The 18,871-nt window shown below is 35.8% G+C and overlaps 1 protein-coding gene across 3 annotated transcripts; it reads right to left on the reverse strand.

Moving 5' to 3' along the window:
• Positions 1-219: 219 nt before the first annotated feature.
• On the reverse strand, positions 220-12,343 carry LOC103710364 (AT-rich interactive domain-containing protein 2-like). Of its 3 annotated transcripts, none has more exons than XR_003386300.2 (3): positions 11,038-12,343; positions 4,722-6,046; positions 220-1,037 (listed from the first exon to the last, which is right to left on the reverse strand). XR_003386300.2 is itself a non-coding variant. In XM_008796048.4 (2 exons), the coding sequence occupies exons 1-2, from the start codon at positions 11,896-11,898 to the stop codon at positions 5,111-5,113; spliced, it is 1,797 nt and encodes a 598-aa protein (XP_008794270.2). In that variant the 5' UTR covers positions 11,899-12,343; the 3' UTR covers positions 4,587-5,110. The 3 variants fall into 3 exon arrangements, 1 of the variants encoding a protein (XP_008794270.2); XR_604613.4 differs by lacking the exon at positions 220-1,037 and adding an exon at positions 1,317-2,545; XM_008796048.4 differs by lacking the exon at positions 220-1,037 and having other exon boundaries at positions 4,587-6,046.
• Positions 12,344-18,871: the final 6,528 nt, after the last annotated feature.

An 18,871-nucleotide genomic window follows, 5' to 3' on the forward strand; every position in this document is an offset into this window, starting at 1 on the left:
ATATGGTAAATATCTTTCTTCTACAACTGCTTGGAGTAAGAAAGAAGAGAGCTACCTTACTTATTTCTAATGATACCACGAATGCTAGAAAGAATGAGATTTTTTTCTCTATCCTGTCCTCTCACTAATGATACCATTAATGATACCAAGGGGAAGATTGTCTTTTTCCTTTAGTAGCTCTTTGCGTTTCCCAAAGATAGCGATATAAATTTTTTTTTTATTTTTGATGTTTCCGAATGTGTTCAAATATCGTTGCAGTGACTGCCAATAGTGATACAAACTAACATGAGCTCTGATTAAAATCAGGACACCAACCTTCGGGTCAAAAACAGATTGACTATGATGATCAAACTCATGTAGTTCTTATCAAGGGCATAAGGGATTTTGAGCTTGATCAAGCATGCATCTCATGAAGTTTGGCTTGAAATTATTTTTCAGCATTTGATATGAATTTTAGTTCATTTATTATTTATTTGAATCTAATTTGAGCTTAAGTCTGAACCAAGCAAAACTAATGCCCAATTATTTGAACCAGCCTATTTCAATCAGCCCGATAACCTTAAATTGAACTGAAACCAGCTCGAGCTCTTATCAAGTTTTGTTGAAGCTTGAACTGATGCCCAGTTGATTATAGCAATTCCAAGGAACTTGATCTTATGAAAAAAATTATCAAACTGCCAAAATAGGTCCACTATATATATTTCTTGTACTATATAACAAACATAATTTCAACTGAGCCTGATCAAACTGGATTTATTTGCCGCCCTGCTTGAAATTAATTTCAAGCCTATAAATCAGGTTTAAGCATAAAAGCTCAATTCAATTACATTAGAACTCAGCCATCTTCAAGTTATTTTGAGCAGAGCTCAAGCTGCTCATATTGATCTACAACCAAGTCCTCATCCATTGTAGATTTGAACATAAAATTCTTAGCCCAAACTTGACCTTAATACAGATCACGCCATGTGTCGTTCCCAATAAATTTGAGCAGATGTCACTACATATCCCAAAGTGCCATCACGCAGTTGATCCTGATACTTTAAGTCCAATATTTAACTTAGTTTGGCTTGAAAATATTTAATTTATTTATGAAACCAGGGCTAAAGTGAGAATGTTGAAATGGACATATGCTAGTACAAAAAAAGATAGAATAAAAAAAATAAAGTCACTAATGAAAAGGTAGAGACAGCATCAATTAAGGACCAATTGAAAGAAGGATGACTCCGACAGTTTGGGCATGTACAACATATAAAACGAAATGCATCCCAAAGAAGTGATTTGATACATGTAGAAGAAAAAAAGGGATTAGAGTAGACTGAAAATCATGTAGAATAAAGTAGTAAGAAAGGACTAAATATTGGTCCATCTTTCAGAAAGTGTGGCTCTAAATAGAGCATAATGGAGGAAAACGATTCATGTAGCCGACCCCAAGTAGTTTGAGATCAAGACTTAGTTGAGTTGAATTGCATCTAGATCCCATGGCCAACCTGTTGATTCTAATTTTTTTCATGAGACTGAACTTGGAGTGGGTTGGGCTAGCATAAAAACCAAGTTTAAATGACTAATTTGCACTAGCAACATTGCAGAATGAAACTCAGGAAAATACTACTTCAAGGACCTACCATGCAACATTAAGATATATTTAGTAGGAACTGTTATGTTTAACTAAGATCAGGGTCACCTTTAAGTAGAAAAGACAATGATCACCTGATTATTGTGGACAAGTTGCCTAACCATGGTGTTGCCTTTGCTTTTTTGTACCCTTTTTTCCCCTCTGAAAAGCCCTTCCATGCTTATATAACAATCAACATGTTTCCCACCCAATAAATAACTTCCCAGGAAAAGCACCAGCCAAATCGATTCAAAAATTTAGTTTCCACACAAATGATGGAAACAAGAATGCCCAGAAGTTACTCGCTTTTGGCATCTTGTTTCCCTTTTCCGTCTAGCAAATATTCTTAAAAATCACTTCCTGTTTCCTGCTTTCATTTTGCTTGGTACAACTGAGTCTCTCAATCAAAACTCTTCCATGAAGGTCCTGCAAAACGAAGTTTAGGCTCCTGAACGCTTGCTGCACGAGCATCTTTCAGCAAGTCGCATGGGATGGTTGGATCTGTTTGACCCAGACTTAACCTAATATGTGTGCAACTAGGTGCGAGTGGATCCAATAATATTTTGGCCTTTTGGGTCTGCTTTACCAGGCTTAACCTAATAAGGATCTGGAAGTACTACTTGGATGCATGTTTGACCCAAATGGATACAACAATGCTAGAGAATTATATTTGATCTACATTGGGTCCACTCAAAGACTCTGCAGATTAAGGACTGCATAAACAATTACTAAATGAAATCCTATAGAAATATTAAAATTATCATTCGTTACAAATATTATACACCTAACATATCAAGTCCATGGACTCTAAGCAATAGCAGGGCTTCTCCTAGAGAGTGCTCTGAACAGAGTTCAATCTGTCTTTGTCCTTCCTCTTCCTTCATTCTTCAAAATCTTTGATTGGTCGCATCATTTTGTATCAAAGGCAACTACCTGAACTTTTGTTTATAAGATCACAACATTCTAAAGACCAGTCATAGCACAATAAAAGGATCATTGCAACTTCCGATCAGATGATGGAAATTAAAATCTAGACTATGCTTGGCGACCTGAAGAAAGACACTTGACCAGTCAGAGAACATCTGATCAGAAAAATAACAGAAAATGTCAAGAAGATGATCATCCATAATTGAGTACAAGGATTGATGGTTTCTCAATTCATATTTCTCTTTAGGCCAACCACTTCCATCTCATACTGCTTGTCCATTTGGTAAGATGCTATAAGAAAGCAATGTTGAAAGGGCAAAGGCATTATTCCTTGTGCCTTCTACATAGCTTCTTCAAGGAAACCCATAGCAAAATATACAGAACAAGAGTCGGCCTACCCATGAGACGGATGGTAGAATAAAAATCTTAATTTTCAGTGCTTATTCTCACAACTCTGTGGTTGAATATCTTCTCTCTTCAACAGCAACAAAGATTATAACATGTATCCTTATGAGCAATCACCTATACGTTTCTAGCCATGCTCAATTGTCCTATAAATTACCTAAAACCTCCAACATGCCAAAGCTTGATTACAAGGGAAGGATCAAGAGAAAGCCCTTTTAGAATTCAATTTCTGTCAGGCTAATCAAAATATGCCTATTATGTATTCTCTATGTTCCACATGTCCGATATTGACTCGTATTGACATGATTCTGGTGCTCATTGCAAACATAATTTTGGCTCTAAGAATCTTCCAGTTGTTTCAATCACAGAACCAAAATCTAGAAATATAATGCATTAGACATCTTTACAAACACTGAATTTAGCTTCAAATTACCTTTTCTAACTGATCAAAGGCTAAAGAAATGTTAATGGAAGTTACAAAATCAACACAAAACATGATATTAAGATCATATCAATAATAAATCATGAATACCAAATGTATAGCCATGCGAAGCAGAATAAATCAATGTAATTATACACAAAATCAAAAATTAGCAAGCATGCCTAATTGAAGGAATGAACCTCAAAAGAATGATTTTTAGAGACACATGATGAAAGCCTTGAAAAGGTCCATGGGGAATATGTATAGGTGAGAGGATGTCCCCAAATATTACCCACAATATTCCGAATATGTTGTTAAAATATCACATCTATTTCTCATACAGATAAAAACATATGACATCTTATAAAGTTTTCCCTAAGAAATTGGCAATGACTTCATTTAGACTGTGTCGTTCATCATTATCCAAATGGATCAGTCTCTGACTGAAACTTCAAACTTCAATATTTTTATTTCTCTTTCGTGTGAATAGACCACTCATCAAACTTCTGTATTAAAACTTTCAGTTGCAAATTATAACAATCTTGATCATTTTTTGCCTCATAACATTTCAAAAGTATATGAGTTGGAATTCAACTATCATTTAAAAGTTACAAGAGAACAAGGATAATGTTTTTCAAAATGCTGCAACATAAGACTTCAAAAGTGGGCACTATTTCAGTTAGCTCGTCCCTCTAGCCCTTTCAAAAGAATAGTTTCAGAAACCTTCTGGAGAACTTGCTTTTTCCTTTTGCCAGATATTAAATCAAGCGCCGAACATGAAATGTGGAGTGTTGACCATTGCTATATTACTTTGAATGAGTTTTGGTAACATAATTCATGAATTCAGTCCCTTTCAAATTTTTCCTATGAGAGACCAATTTTTAATACTTTGATCAATTCACTTTGTATAAGATATAAGAGTGGATTCCTTGTCAAAAATGCTAATATTTCATGTAAGCGAGAAAACAAAAGTCCCCGTCAGCACAAAGTATGAGAACAGCAATGACAAAATGCAAATCTTTGCCACCCAAAATGGTAAAGAATGCATACCCTCCTACATCATTCTATGATGTGCTAAAGCCATATGTATGACAAGATATTTTTCAACAACAGCTTCTACTATGGGAAATTGGAGATCTTCATGTGAAGTTTGAGAGGCCACCTTAATGTTTCTGTTTCATCTTTTTTCTCCTTTCTCTTTCTTGATTGCAGGACAAAGAATTGCACAAAACATGTTTTACTAAGGAAAAGAACTAGACTGAGTATCCATTGACTTATCAGCAAGTGCATATGATTTTCACTAAGCATTTCAAAGACAAAATAAAATAAGTGAAAGAGCACAGTGAACCTAAGTACCTGTGATGAAACCTTGAGTAATATGTTATGACTGCCAGGACAAGTTTACGTCCTTGGTTCTTGAGGCAAAAATGAAGATACGGTCCACACTCGACAGCCTCTCTATGTCCATATGTACCCAAATGGCTGTTATCGTCTCAACACTGTAGGAAAATCCAAGTCTATCTGATCTCATGCCCACCATGTCAGTAGGAATCTTAGCAAAATTTACTTTCCTTGAACATTCATAAATCCATCCATGACAAGATTTAGCCTCTACGAGAGTTTTCATCATCATCATCATCATCATCATAGCAAGAGAGTGAAAATAATCATCTCTGGTCAAAATTGCTGCTCTGAAAAGTGAAGATCAGATATGCTGCTCCTGGTTTACATCACCACCTAGAATTCTAATTCGCATCCATATCATCATCCAAATCCACACACTGTGCATTAAGACTGCAGACAATAGACTCAGGATAACGAACCTTGACTGCATCATGGCCAAAACGATTGCTTAAAAGGCCAATCTCTGTCTCCTCATTGTCACTGTCAATGCTGTTTGGAGTCATTCTGTTCTGGTAACTCCTACGTCCAAGAAGAAACACATTGAAATAATAGCTCACTAGATTTTTCCTCCCCTTAAATGGAAAACATCGATAAAGCTGGTCCCAAAAATTCTTTGCCAGACACAGTGGATTCAGGCGCACAATGTCTTTGAACTTCCTTTCCTCTTCCTCTGTCCATGAAAGTGAAACTTCCTCACCCATGCGATTGAATCTCCAAGCATAGAAAACTGGACCCAACTCACATTTCAATTGGAGTCTTTTCTCTGCCACGTGAAATCTGACGCACTCTACAGAACCTGGACGTTCACAAAGACAAGTATCTTTCCTTCCTTCTCCAATAGGATTTTGGCTGAATGACAACCTCCTCTCTTGATTTTCTGGAGGCCAGATCCGTGTCCCCAACCATTTCAAGGTCTCAGGATCACAAGAAGTTTCATAAGGCTTGCCAGTCCAATCTGGCACATTTGCTTGAAAGGACGGGTCTACAGGGACCCGCTGCTTCTGTAGTCGGTCTATGGATAGCAAGTCAGCTATTGCGTCAAGCATCAAGCTGGGATTTCGAAGTCTTCGTTTGATATCATTATTCTCCCCTCCTACAGCCACAAAACCCTTCTCATCCATGTCATCGTCAGGATTTGTGGATGTGTCAGAAGAAAAGCCTGGAGTATATTGCTTGTTTACAGCTTGAAGCCTCTGGCTGCAGTTTATTTTCTCTCTGCTCTGGGAATTGTCATCAATAGAATCCTCATAAAAGGAAGGATGTACCTTCTGCCCTTTCTGCAAGACCAAATTGGAATTTACATAAATGAGCATTAAGCATTTTTAGAAGAAACACAGTAAGAGAATTATTAATAAAAAACTAAAAGCAAATTGCAATATCTTTAATGGAAGAATACTATGCTCAAATATGTAACTATTAGAAGAATCTAAACAGAGCCAATTCCTCTCATATTTTGGCACTGTGTGTTTCTCCCCGTGTTTACATCAGTCTGCATCTACAGTACAGCAAGGATACTAGAGCACATATTTTTTATAAGCTTTAAGGCAGATATGCTTTCATGATTTGTTAACATAGATTAACTCTGCAATCAATCATTACAAAAGAAAGATTAACCTAAAAGAGGTTAATAAAAGCTTATAGAACCACCAGTAGTTGGGCACTCATAAAAAATTTAACCAAATAGCAGCTGCCAAGGTAGCTGACTTAAGTTACAAAAAAATTAGTAGGACAACATGTCCACCAACAGCAGAATTTGAAGTTTTAGTCAAGGTTTATGGTTTATAACTTTGGCATGTATCAGATAACATCAGACGGTACATAACATTTTCTGCCCTCATGTGTGGTTTGAGATCTTTTAGCATCTTGATTTGAACTGTATTAATATACATAAGCAGTAACTTTATGTTGTCTTACAAGATACTGTGATACTTGGTGGAACAGATACTGTGATACTTGGTATTACAGTTTAATTAAGTATGTTATGCCAAAGCTGTAAAGGCCACCCTAGAAGAATTATTCCAACCAAACTTTCCCTAAAACCCCTTGGTGCAAAACTCCGTGATGACCACAGTAGGATATCAGGAGTATCTCCAGATAATTGCCCAAAACCTTAAGAAGCTGCTACTTATTCTCAAGAGATACATTTCCAAATATGACCATCTATCAATGTAATTATAAAAGTAACAAATTTAGGCTGTATTCTATACTGTTACCCATTAATCCAAGAACAAGCTTTAGACATTAGAGTCACTAAGTTGGAAGCTTAGTTACCTGAATTCAAGTTAATATGTCTGTGTGCATTTTATAAAAATACTCATGAAGAAACATGGTAAACAATTCGAAAGGCTACAAATATCTGAAGAATTACTCGAACGAGATGATGAATGTTACTAACTGTGACATCTCCTCATAGAGAAGGGTTGGGAGTGCAGGGTTTGTTTCTGTGGATGAAGTGCCCTTTTGCAGCAGACACCGTAGATTTTTTTTCTACTTTTTATGTTCACCACCCTCAATGTTCCATACATGGTTCCAAAGTCTGTAGCATTGCCATATTGATTGTCGATTTTCTTAAACCAAGCAATTTCAATGGTCATGGCTTGTACAAGGTTGGTTTTCAATCTCGAGGCATTTACCTCTGTAGCCTATCTCCACCTTATGCGACTTCAATTTACTTTGAGAACAATATACCCCTTAACTTTAGGATCAAAATATAATAGATATTTAATATGGATCAAGTGGTAACACCAAGTCTAAGTGTTTAAACCAAGGTTCGCAATCTCAAATGCTGGACCCCATACTAGTACCATCTTGGTACAGTGTTAATACGCAGAGTATGGGAAAGGTTGGCAAACCAATACTCAGTATCTCCTGGCATGCCGTGTACCAATTTGGTACCGGTATGATACTCCTGGTACACAATGTTATGAACTAGTATGGCATACCATGGGTTAAACAATATTATAGTTTTCCTTGTTACATGTTCAATTTTTTTCAAGCATCATTAAATTTTTAACTAAATTATACAAAATGGATATTCCTAGACTAGAACAAATGCACTCCTACTATATGTAATGTTGTATGATACCTCACAAATAATATTAAACTTCAGCAATGAAACAACCATAAATGGTGTTAAGAGAGATTAAGATAAACTATCTATTTCGCTATCTCATGCTCACTGAAGAGTATATGTATAGCTTGGCCACAACTAACTTTTTGAAACTCCAGCTGACTTTCTAAAACTCCTAACTTAAAGCCAATAGAACTCTTCTATTGCAAGACAAACCCATAATGGCTTTGCAATCCTATACTAAATATCTATAAGACATAACCTTTTTCAATTAAAAGTTAAAAAACCCATGTAATTCCAATTGAACGACTGATAGCTTCCTACGACCATAACCATTATCATCAGGCCTTATCCCAACTACCATATATGTTCTTATGAATCCTCATTCCCAATCAATAGCTTTCTGCTCCCATGACTTAAACAAATTTTAACTGACCCCAACTTTCACCACGCACATTGGAGGATCATCAAGTACATTTGCTATGAAAAATTCTTTGATGATCTCATGATTGGTATACTACCAATACTGGAGCCAAAGTAATCATCATGAAGTTCAAACATGTTAGCTACATGGGCCTGTTGGCTGCATCAGAGCTCTTGATACATGACTTCATGATGGATATTCTTGTTTAGATCATTGTCAAGAGAGCTTCAGAGATTACATACTTATCGGGTTAATCTTACCAAGTTTAGTCCAACCTATCAGCTCTAGAAGCCACAATATGTCCCTTGTGTTAGGTCATCTTTGTTAGTTTATGAGTCTGGTTGCTTCTCACCTGTATGAAGCAACTGGACACTATAAAAGACCACATTTAACGAAGTACCAAATGCTGCCTTGAAAAGCATTGAACTTATATGCATCCTGATGCAAAATGTTACAGCATCAAATAGTCATTTACTTCAAGGAACAAAAGTTTTTACTTTAGCATGTAATGTACAATCCACAGGTATAACACACCCTTATGGTGTTGTCGGAGGTCCTTAAGGAGAAACATAAAATGCATGGACCAATGAGATCCTCTTCTCCAAGAAACAAGGCCCTCCCCTCCAAGAGTTTCTCTAGATCCTACACTTAGATTTAGACCTTAAGATCACAGTTTCATGAACAAAACTTGTGTTAATTCCTAATTGTTGCCACCAACTATTTGGTTCATGAATGCAGTGTTCTTCACTCTACTCCCAGTTAACTATAACCACCAAGCATTGCCCTCAGAATTTTTAGTATTGAGTCACAGAACCTAGGACAACGTGTACCTTAGTGACCTGGTACAATACCAGTATGGTATGCGGGTTAGGTACAGAGCCGTATAGACACATGGTACAGCTTTTGTGCCAACTTCAGCAGTCTACCACATGTCTGAACAGGGGCATACCATACCAACCCTACCTGTACTAATAAATTATTGGTATGGGATTTGATATCAATACTAGAAACCTTGGTTAGCCCAACTATTTTGGGTCAACTTTTTGAATTTTGCTCACCAAAAACTTCTATTTAGCGCTTCCTCTTGTATTATTTTAAAGCTTTACCATATCCTACCCTCGTAACTTTCATCCATGTTATGTCAGGTCTTCCTCCCCCTCTTCCAATATCCAACAAAGATTAAAGTAACACTTGTAATTAAGGCCTCATATTATGTGGCCATGTTATCCAAACTAATTCTCCGCCATCTGGTCCTTAATTATTGCAACTCCTATAGCTCCTCTACTATACATAATTCTCCGTGCACACTTCAATTTTATCACTTTTTGCTACGTTCAACATGTTTCCCTAGACCATTATTATCTCTCAACATCAAGCCATACCACATTGTCGAACTTATTATTGCTCTAAAGTTTTTTCTTTGATTTGACAAAGTATGTTTTGATCACATAATACCCTAGAATCACCTTTTCCCTTCAGTTAATCAATCTTAATTATATTATGTCCCATATGATAATATAATTGTTGCTGCTTCAAAAATAATATAAACAAATTACACTAATATGGAAGTACTGTCAAAGCAATCAAGGGCAAAATAACATAAATAGTGGCAATAAGTAAGTGGTTTAACTACGAATTGAAAGATATAGAAGAGGTTAAAGCAGAATACAAAAGGATATTTACAAAGAGTGGATACTCTTTCTCATAAATGGAATTGACACTTGTCGCTTTTCAAGGTCCATTCTTCTGAGACTTAGAATAAGGACTAAGATATTTGAGATATGTCTACAACATCATATTGCAGATTTTGCATGGGTTTGACACCAACTACAGTCTCCGTAATGTTTAATTTATTAAATTATTTTAATCAAAACTTGAGTGCAAGGGGAGCTTTATAGGCTCATAGCACCATAACATTCTTAAAAGGCATAGTAAGAAATCATGCAAAAAAAGTTCATAGTTGGTCTTGATCAACTTCTGAATATGACAATTGGATGCTAAAGCGTTTGAAATCAAAGCCTATCTGGATATTTTAAGCATATAAGTTTGACTCAAAACACTATCTAAATAAAAATTAAGAAATATAACTTTTTAAATAGACTCTAGAATGAGATAATTTGCTTGACTTTGTCAAATCCGTTGACACTATCGACTTGTGAACTCAAGACTCAAATTGTTAAACCAAGGGACGCCTGTGTTGGTAGAGTTGGCTATTTAAAGCACATACCTTTTAAGCTTCGATTTCAAAATCATCATCTGCATAAAATTTGGAACTTATTCACCTCTTAGGTTTTAGATTGGTTTTCAAGTATTTCCTGGATATGGTTATTTCAATCTGGCATCATGCATTAGCTATTGTTCAACTTCACGCTAGTAGGAATTTTTCTTTCACAATTTCAAGATGCTGCTGTGATGGTTTTAGAGAATGGTTTAACTTATAGGCCTGGGAACTAGTGCATGAATGCTCCTCTTAGTTCATTATTCCTTGTAAGTTAGAATTCCCCTCTCTGCAGACCTCTATTATATCCAAATTGATTTATCCCTTCTATCTTTGCATCTCAAGCACTTAAAATTAACACGGGCTTGCTATTTTATGTTTGCATGGGACTCCTACAGATGCCATAAGAGACCTAGAGTAGTATATATAATTCTACAGAAAGCAAAGGGTTGTACAACAATGTAGCATTGAATACATGGCATAACTCGATCTAGTAAAGCATTGAGAGCTAAAGTCTGCAATTGCATAGTGGATAAATACGAAACAAACAAAATACCTGCATGAGAGGACCATTAGAGCTCATGCACCGGATCTTTTTGATAAACATTGCCTGCCTGGCCAGAAGCACCTGTGCATATAGTTTATTCAATGCATGAGCTTCCTTACTTTTTGCACGATCCTTCAAGAATAACTTTTCTATTGAAGGATCGCCAGGATCTTTTGCCAACTTTTTCAACCAGTTCAGCATCCCCACAAGAGTCTCCCGCTTCCGTTTAAGATGAGAGAACCTACCATTCACTACACCCATGTCCTCAACCAACATACCACCATTATCACACACACTACCACCAAGCAGCACTCTGCACTCGTTCCCTCTAGCTGGTGTCAAGAACTGATCTTTCTTCGAATTTGAAGGTGGCGCAGAGAGAAATTCTTCCTTCTGATCAGGAACTTCACACAGAAGACCTCTGACCATGGCCTTCGATTTCTTCACTGAATTCTTCTCTGAAACTATCCAAATCCACTGGTCTAGAGCATCAAGATACTTGATATAGATCAACTTCAACAAAGAGACAACTCTGGGGTCCAACCCGATCGCCTCCGACACCGCTGCCCACTGCTGACTCTTCGTCACCGATCTGTATCCGCCCTTCTCGTGCACAACCGAAAAGAGCTCGAACAAATCCACCGGCCGTCCATCTCCGAGCGTCGCCGGCAGCGGCCGGATCTCGCACCTCCGGTAGATCTCCTTCAAGAAAACAGATAGCATCTGATAGAAGAGGGTGCCGCGCTTCTCCCTGCTAAGCTCTTTCACGGGGAAATCGAGATGCCTGCAGAAGCCGACGCTCTGGAGCTTGCGGAGGATCTCCACGACGTCCAGGGAGAGAGATTCCGAGGAGAGGGACCAGCCGGCCATAGAGAAATAAAAGTTTATGAGGCCTCCGAATTCGAATTAGTGGAGAGGGTTTTGGCCGCCGGCGGGCGGCGAGGGGGCGGCGGAAGAGAGCAAGTTACGGCGGTGGCGGCGCTCGGCCAGTAGAGCCGCCCATCTCGTTGCGCGCTTTCTACCGCCCGGCCTGGGCTGAAAACAGAATATTGAACAAGAGAGGGGGGCAATGTGGGGGTTTTAATACGGGAGGAGGAAAATTGGCTCCACAGGCTGCAGGGGCTTGAGATTCTTGGAATATGAGGGAGGTAAGAAAATAAAAATGTAAGAGCAAGAGGAGGAAGGGCTGGGTTGGCCCTTTTGTTCTTTTTTATCCGAGCCCCCCGAAAGGGAGGGCCTCTTTTAGGTCTTGTGAAACCAAGGGAAGTTTGGTATTGAGGGTGCTAGGGTTTTTTAAATTCAATGGTTTTGTGGCTTAGCTGTGGGATGGGTGCCCAAAAGCACAAACCCTAATTTTAGGAGTGGGATAGGTTCGGTGCATCTCGTCTGTTGAGGGGTTATAGTTGCAATCTTCATCTATTGCGTAGAGTTGTGCTGGATCTATACAAATGTCTTAGCAGAATCAAGGAACTACATTTTTTTTTTGATGAAATAGAGGAGATATCAAACCGAGAATTGAAATCGAATGAATGCAGGTCCATAGGCATCCATTTTAAGCAAGTGATCTAACTGGCTTGGAATCGGAGCATTCCTTTTCCTACATCTATTAGCCAACCTACAACTTGAAGCCAGCCAATCTGCCACTTGATTATCTTTCTGCAAATATGAGTAGCCTTAAAAGCCCATCGAGCTACCTTCATATGCACAATATTTCTCTATGGCAAATTAAAGAGCCTACTTTAGTAAGAGCAAAATTGTAACACATAGAGAGAAAAAAAAAGTTAAGAATTCATACCGAACACATGCAATGCATGTTAAAATATAAATTAATAAAATAAAAGTTGTGAATGAGAATAAGAGAGATAAAATATATGAATTCGAGAAAAAGCATAGATATTTAAATAATTTATTTTTAAATTTTAATAGGAAGCCAATGGATTGGGAACGTGAATAACAGATGGGTAGAGATTTTTCAAAATAATAACTTGTTTAGGATTGCAAGCAAAAACTCTATAGATGAGAAATACTATAAAAACAAATAAAGGTGATAAATATATGTATGTGTGTATGTATATCATATTTTCTAATCATATACTTCGGAAATATCCATTAAGACAGAAACTAAAGGCATTCTAGTCAAAAAAACTTGACAAATGGAAATATATCTCTTTCATTTAATAATATAGTATAGATATAAAGCACAAAAAAAATCTATCAACAAGTTATCACAGGCTTTTTTTTGGTAAAACAGTTATCATGAATTTAATTGAAGAAAACCTTGCCATCTAAGCTACTCTATGAGAGACTCCTATTAACTAAACTTCTTTTTTTTTTAAAAAAAAAAAAGTAAATCACCACTATCAAACTATAGGCTTCGATCAATTTTAGATATGTAGAAAGTTTAAAAATTATAAAAAATTATGAGATATCGATCATAAATCTCAAAGAGGTCTTTCTAATGAGTCCAAGATCATCAAAATTCGATATTTCGAACAAAAGTCATGCTTCTTGAAGATTGTTGATTCTAGTAGACTGCAATAGACTTCAACCACTTGATCTAGCATATATTGATCAAACACTCAAAATAGAATGACCCAACCTTATGCAATGTTATAATTATGTTCTAATTTTTTATTTTCAAAAAATACAATTCTAAAATTCTAAAAATTCTCCAGAAAAACAAAATTCTATCATAAATTTTTCAACTAATACACTAATATAATTTTGATGATTCTTTGCAAGTAAGGTTTACTCAATTTTAACCTTTGATTCTACTTTCTTATCTTCACTGTGCATTTGCACATGCACTTTTACAAGTTATATCAAATTTTTGTTTTAAGGATAGCAATTGTCAAATGAAAATCTGAAGCCATTTTATGTAATTTGTAAAGTTTAAACTGCCTATGAACAAAAAAAAAATCATACATCATGGACATCCTTTATATCCATGGTATTAGATCTTTAAAACTATCATTTTGGGATAACTTACTAAAACTTATGATTTTTTATTCATAAGTAGTTTAGAAATTGTGTATCATATTTAATATTTTTTTTCTGGAACATTCATTTTGGAATTTGGCATTACGTGTAAATTCTTTTCTTGGCACCTTATGTGTGTTGTATAACTCTAACCCTCTAAGAAAAGAACATATATGCTATGCACATGATCTAATAAATACACCCAAGTATTTGACTTACGCATTTTTTGTTTCGCTTTGTCAAGAGTAACATTCTTAAAAGCAAAGATATCAACTATTTTGATTGGTGAGTGAGAATACGATGAAATGAGATCTTAGTTTATCTCCGCCAAGATGGACGGTAGAAAATTTTGCAAATATCCAAAATCTTTTAACATCTTGGCTATTTTTCGAAATTGAGATATCAAAATCTTGGATGAAATTGTATATCCAAGTATACTAACTTAACTACGGCATCAATTTTGAATTTATTTATTAACAATTTTATTTATGGAACAAAAAGATGGAGATTTTCAAGTACCAATCGGTGCAATTTATGTCGTGCTAGCTGATATCTAAAAAGCTTTTGATTTATATTAGCCATAAAAATAAAAACAAAGATGTTTTAAAGAGTAGTGCTACTGGTCTCTAATCTTATATCAAACTTTAAGCCCTTTATAATTGGTGCACCATGTATTCAGAGGAGATTTTGGCACAATTTACGAGGTCAACGTGATTCACATGTGGTGTACTAGTGCACGGCACCAAGCTTTCTATAACACGTGGTCTTGAAGCTTTTCTTGGTACCAAGATTGGACCCCATAGTATTTTTGCTTTTTATACATGGTATTAGACAGTATGCATTACCAATAGAAATCATGATGTGTAAATTGAGGCTTATCTCAATGGTCGTACCATTCTACCTAACAAGTAGAGGTTTTGAATTTGAATCTTAGAATGAGCATCCTCTGGTATTGGGTCCATTTTCCTAGTAACCAAAGATTGTAGGTTTAATTCTTGGATGGTGCAATCCCAAAAATTTAGATTTGGTTAACTATAGTGGAGATGGATCCCTTCACCTTTCTCTCAGAAAAATACTAAGGCCCCATTTTGCAGAGCTTTTGGTGGGCCAGAAAATATTTTTTGACCCTCCAAAAATACTTTTGGATAGAATAGGGGTATTTAGTAAAAAAATCAAAAAGTTGTTTTAGCTTTACCAGAAAGCTAAAACAACTTTTTGGAAGAAATGGAGCTTCTTTAGAAAAGCACTTTTAGTATATATCAAAAAGTTGTTTGGAGTTATAATTTTTTTTTTTGAACCAAAATATCCATGATAAAATATAATAATTACAGAAAATATTTTTTTATATTACAAAATTCTATAGGAATAAGGAACCCTAATTGGCAAAGTCCCAACAAGGAACCTTAATCGGCTTAATAGATTCCCGTGAACAAGGTATTCCTTTTTTCTTTCTATTTTTTGTATCCATCATTTTGAATTTTGTTTTAGAAAAAAAAAATTAGCTTTCTTCTCCATTTCTTTTGAAACAATCCATGATGGAGTCGTCCCTCTCTTCCATCGATCTCTTTTCTCCTTCGAAAGCTCTCTCTTCATCTTTTTTTCCCTCTTTCTCCTCATCCTCCATCACCTACGCTCTTTCCCGTCTATCTCTCTCTATAAATGCCGACCTCCCAGCGTGGACCGCAGCATCACGGTCCACCTCTCAGTGTGGTCGGCATCAGAGAGGATAGAGAGGGTGATAGAGGACCGCGGCATCACAGTCCGTGCATCAAAGAGATATGGACTGCTGCATCACGGTCCATGCATCAAAGATGATCGAGAGGGATAGAGAGGGATAGAGCAGTGATAGAGGACCACGACATTATGGTCCACCTCTCAACATGGACTGCGACATCGCAATCCATCCACTCTCTCTTCTGATTGATCTCGCAGTCCACGGTACACCACAAGATCAATCCTATTATAGAGAGATGATCTCTCTCTGTAACAGCGTGGTCACTATGAAATATTAATTTGACATCTCAGTAAAGTTGATAGTTCATGTATATAATATTAATTTAATTGACATCTTTAGAATTTTGTAGTAAATTGTTACTTTTAGTGGTTCCTATGGAATCTATGCGATAAGTTTACCTATTAATTATATTGTTGAATTCATAAGTAATTTTATTTATATATAAGAAATGGATATCTAAGTAAGCTATATATGTACATAAGCTATATGTATGTAAATTGTACATATTTAGATATGCTTTACAAGGTACTTTATGATTATGGATGAAATTATGACTTATGATTGAGAAAATATTTCATGTCTTTATTGTTGTATTGTAAGAAAAACAAATGTCTAAGAAGAGCCAACATATCCTTGCTAGTCCATCAACCCATGATGAGAAGAAGAAGAATGCCATTTGGAATGACAAATTGATGGAGGAGTTTTTTGATATATGTATTGGTGAAGTTGAAGCTGTTAATCGCCCAGGAATATATTTCAATAGGCTAGGATAGGCCAATATAATTAAAATTTTTAATGAGAATACTGGAAATCAATATGACTACAAAAAATTTAAAAATAAGTGGAAAAATCTGAAAGCAAATTGGAGCATTTGGATAAAATTGGTGGAAAAGGAAACAGGGCTTGGATGGGATCCTGTTGGAAATATAATAGACACACCAAATGCATGGTGGAAAAAAAAAATTGTAGGTACATGTGGCACTAGTTTGATGTTTGTAAGATTTTTTATACTAACTTATGAACTACTATTGACAATTATATATATTCTTAACTTGCAGGAGATTTCTGATGCAGCTAAGTTCCGAGAACGTGGTCTGCAATATGCCATGAAGTTGGATAGGTTATTTAGAGATACTAGTGCCACTGAGGAGGGGGCCTGAGCACCAGCTTTACCGGTGCAGGAGGATGTTGAGGGCACAATTGGAGTAGATGAGAGGTTGGATGGGGTTAATTTTGATGCGTTTGAGGGCTTAGGTAACTCAGATGAGGACCCTAATCTAATTGCATATAAAATTGATGACCTTCCCACTGATATGAATAATGTTAATCCTACCCTTGCATATGAGAGGAAAGAAGAGAGTTAGCCCTACTTTGTATGATAAGAAAGGCAACAAGGTAAGGTGTGTTGCATAACTATCTCAGTAGTTGAGTCATCTTATTGATGCACTAGAGAAGAGGAGTACAATGTCATCCAAAATTATTGATAAACCTAGATATAGTATCAATGAGGTGATGGGCCTATTGCGTGCGATGCCTGAGATTATAGCACAACCTGAACTACCTCTGATTGCTGCTGAAGTGCTCCTTAAAAGAGAATATCGAGAGATGTTTGTGGCCCTCTAAGATACCTATCTTCAGATTCAATGGCTCAAGCGAATGTCAAACCTACAGAAGTAGTTGTTGATGTATTATTATGGCGATATGTTTTGTAGTTTTAATTATGAACTTCTATTGCAAAATTATGGTGGACTATATATATTTGTGTTATATCTTGGATAATGTATCGTGGATACTATTGATTTTATGGATATTATAGATGATATGTGTTAGTATTTTTTATATTGTTTGTGTTATTTGTGTTATATGTTTATATATTATTTGTTTTATTTATTATGGATGTTTTATTTTTTGCATAATATTTTTTTCTACAGGCATGGGTAGCATTGACAATAGTTCTGAGGAAAATATTCTAACAAAGATGAGATAGTTGATGATGATAATTTTTATGTTCTACTAAATATTACACAAAATATATTGAAAAGGAGCCTTGTAGGACCTCCTATCAAAATGGATCTAAGTTTGTATCAAAGATTTTACATGGCAATCTAGATAGATGCCAACAATAATTTCGAATGAAAAATATGTATTTATTGATCTGTGCATCAAATTGAAAGTTAGATATGGTTTAAAAGCTTTTAGATATATTCGTGTTGAGGAGTTGGTGTCTATGTTTTTGATGTTTCTAAGACATGGGTTTGGGAATAGGATGGTTCAAGAAAGATTTCAACATTCTGGAGAAACAATTAGTAGATATTTCACCCATGTTTTAAATGTCGTTTTAAGAATGTCCACGGATATTATTAACTCGGTTGATAAAGAGTACAAAAATATTCAAAATAAAATCTATAATGATAGTCGTTGGTGGCCTGATTTTAAGGATTGCATTGGAGCAATTGATAACACCCATATAGCAATAAAAATTTCTCCGTCCAAACAAGTACCATATATTGGTCGAAAACGGATTCCTACACAAAATGTTATGGTCTGTTGTGATTTTGACATGTGTTTCACTTTTGTTTGTGCTGGATAGGAGGGTATTGCTCATGATACTCGTATTTTTTTAAATGCTATACGCAAAGAAGAGCTCCAATTTCCACACCCACCTAGAGACTTGCATTTTAATTAAATATATTATAATATAGACATATGCATATTGATTAAATATATTATGATCGTTGGTATACTTTTTTAACTTTCATGCATAAGGGTAAAATACTAACTTATACATATATATATATATATATATATATATATATATATATATATATATATATATGTAGGTAGGTAAATATTATTTGGTGGATGCAGGATATCCTCACATGCCAGAATATATGGGGCCTTACAAAGGCGAGAGGTATCATTTACTAGATTTTCGACGTGGAAGTCAACTAAGTAGTATGCATGAAATCTTTAATCATGCACATTCCTCCCTGAGATGCACTATTGAGAGTACATTTGGATGTTGGAAAAGTAGATAGAGAATATTGAGTATCATGCCCAATTTTTCTTATCATAAACAAGTCCAAATTGTGGTGGCTTCTATGGCTAGTCATAATTTTATTAGAAATC

This window comes from Phoenix dactylifera, chromosome 5 (assembly GCF_009389715.1).
Source record: "Phoenix dactylifera cultivar Barhee BC4 chromosome 5, palm_55x_up_171113_PBpolish2nd_filt_p, whole genome shotgun sequence".
In the NCBI taxonomy this organism is placed as follows: Eukaryota; Viridiplantae; Streptophyta; class Magnoliopsida; order Arecales; family Arecaceae; genus Phoenix; species Phoenix dactylifera.

Bases quoted from the DNA above. Each gene is read 5' to 3' on its own strand.
- LOC103710364 (XM_008796048.4), bottom strand. From the start codon at position 11,898: ATGGCCGGCTGGTCCCTCTCCTCGGAATCTCTCTCCCTGGACGTCGTG. The intron at 6,047-11,037 runs GTATTTTGTTTG...TTGGTCTTGCAG, and splicing joins CTAATGGTCCTCTCATGCAG to AAAGGGCAGAAGGTACATCC.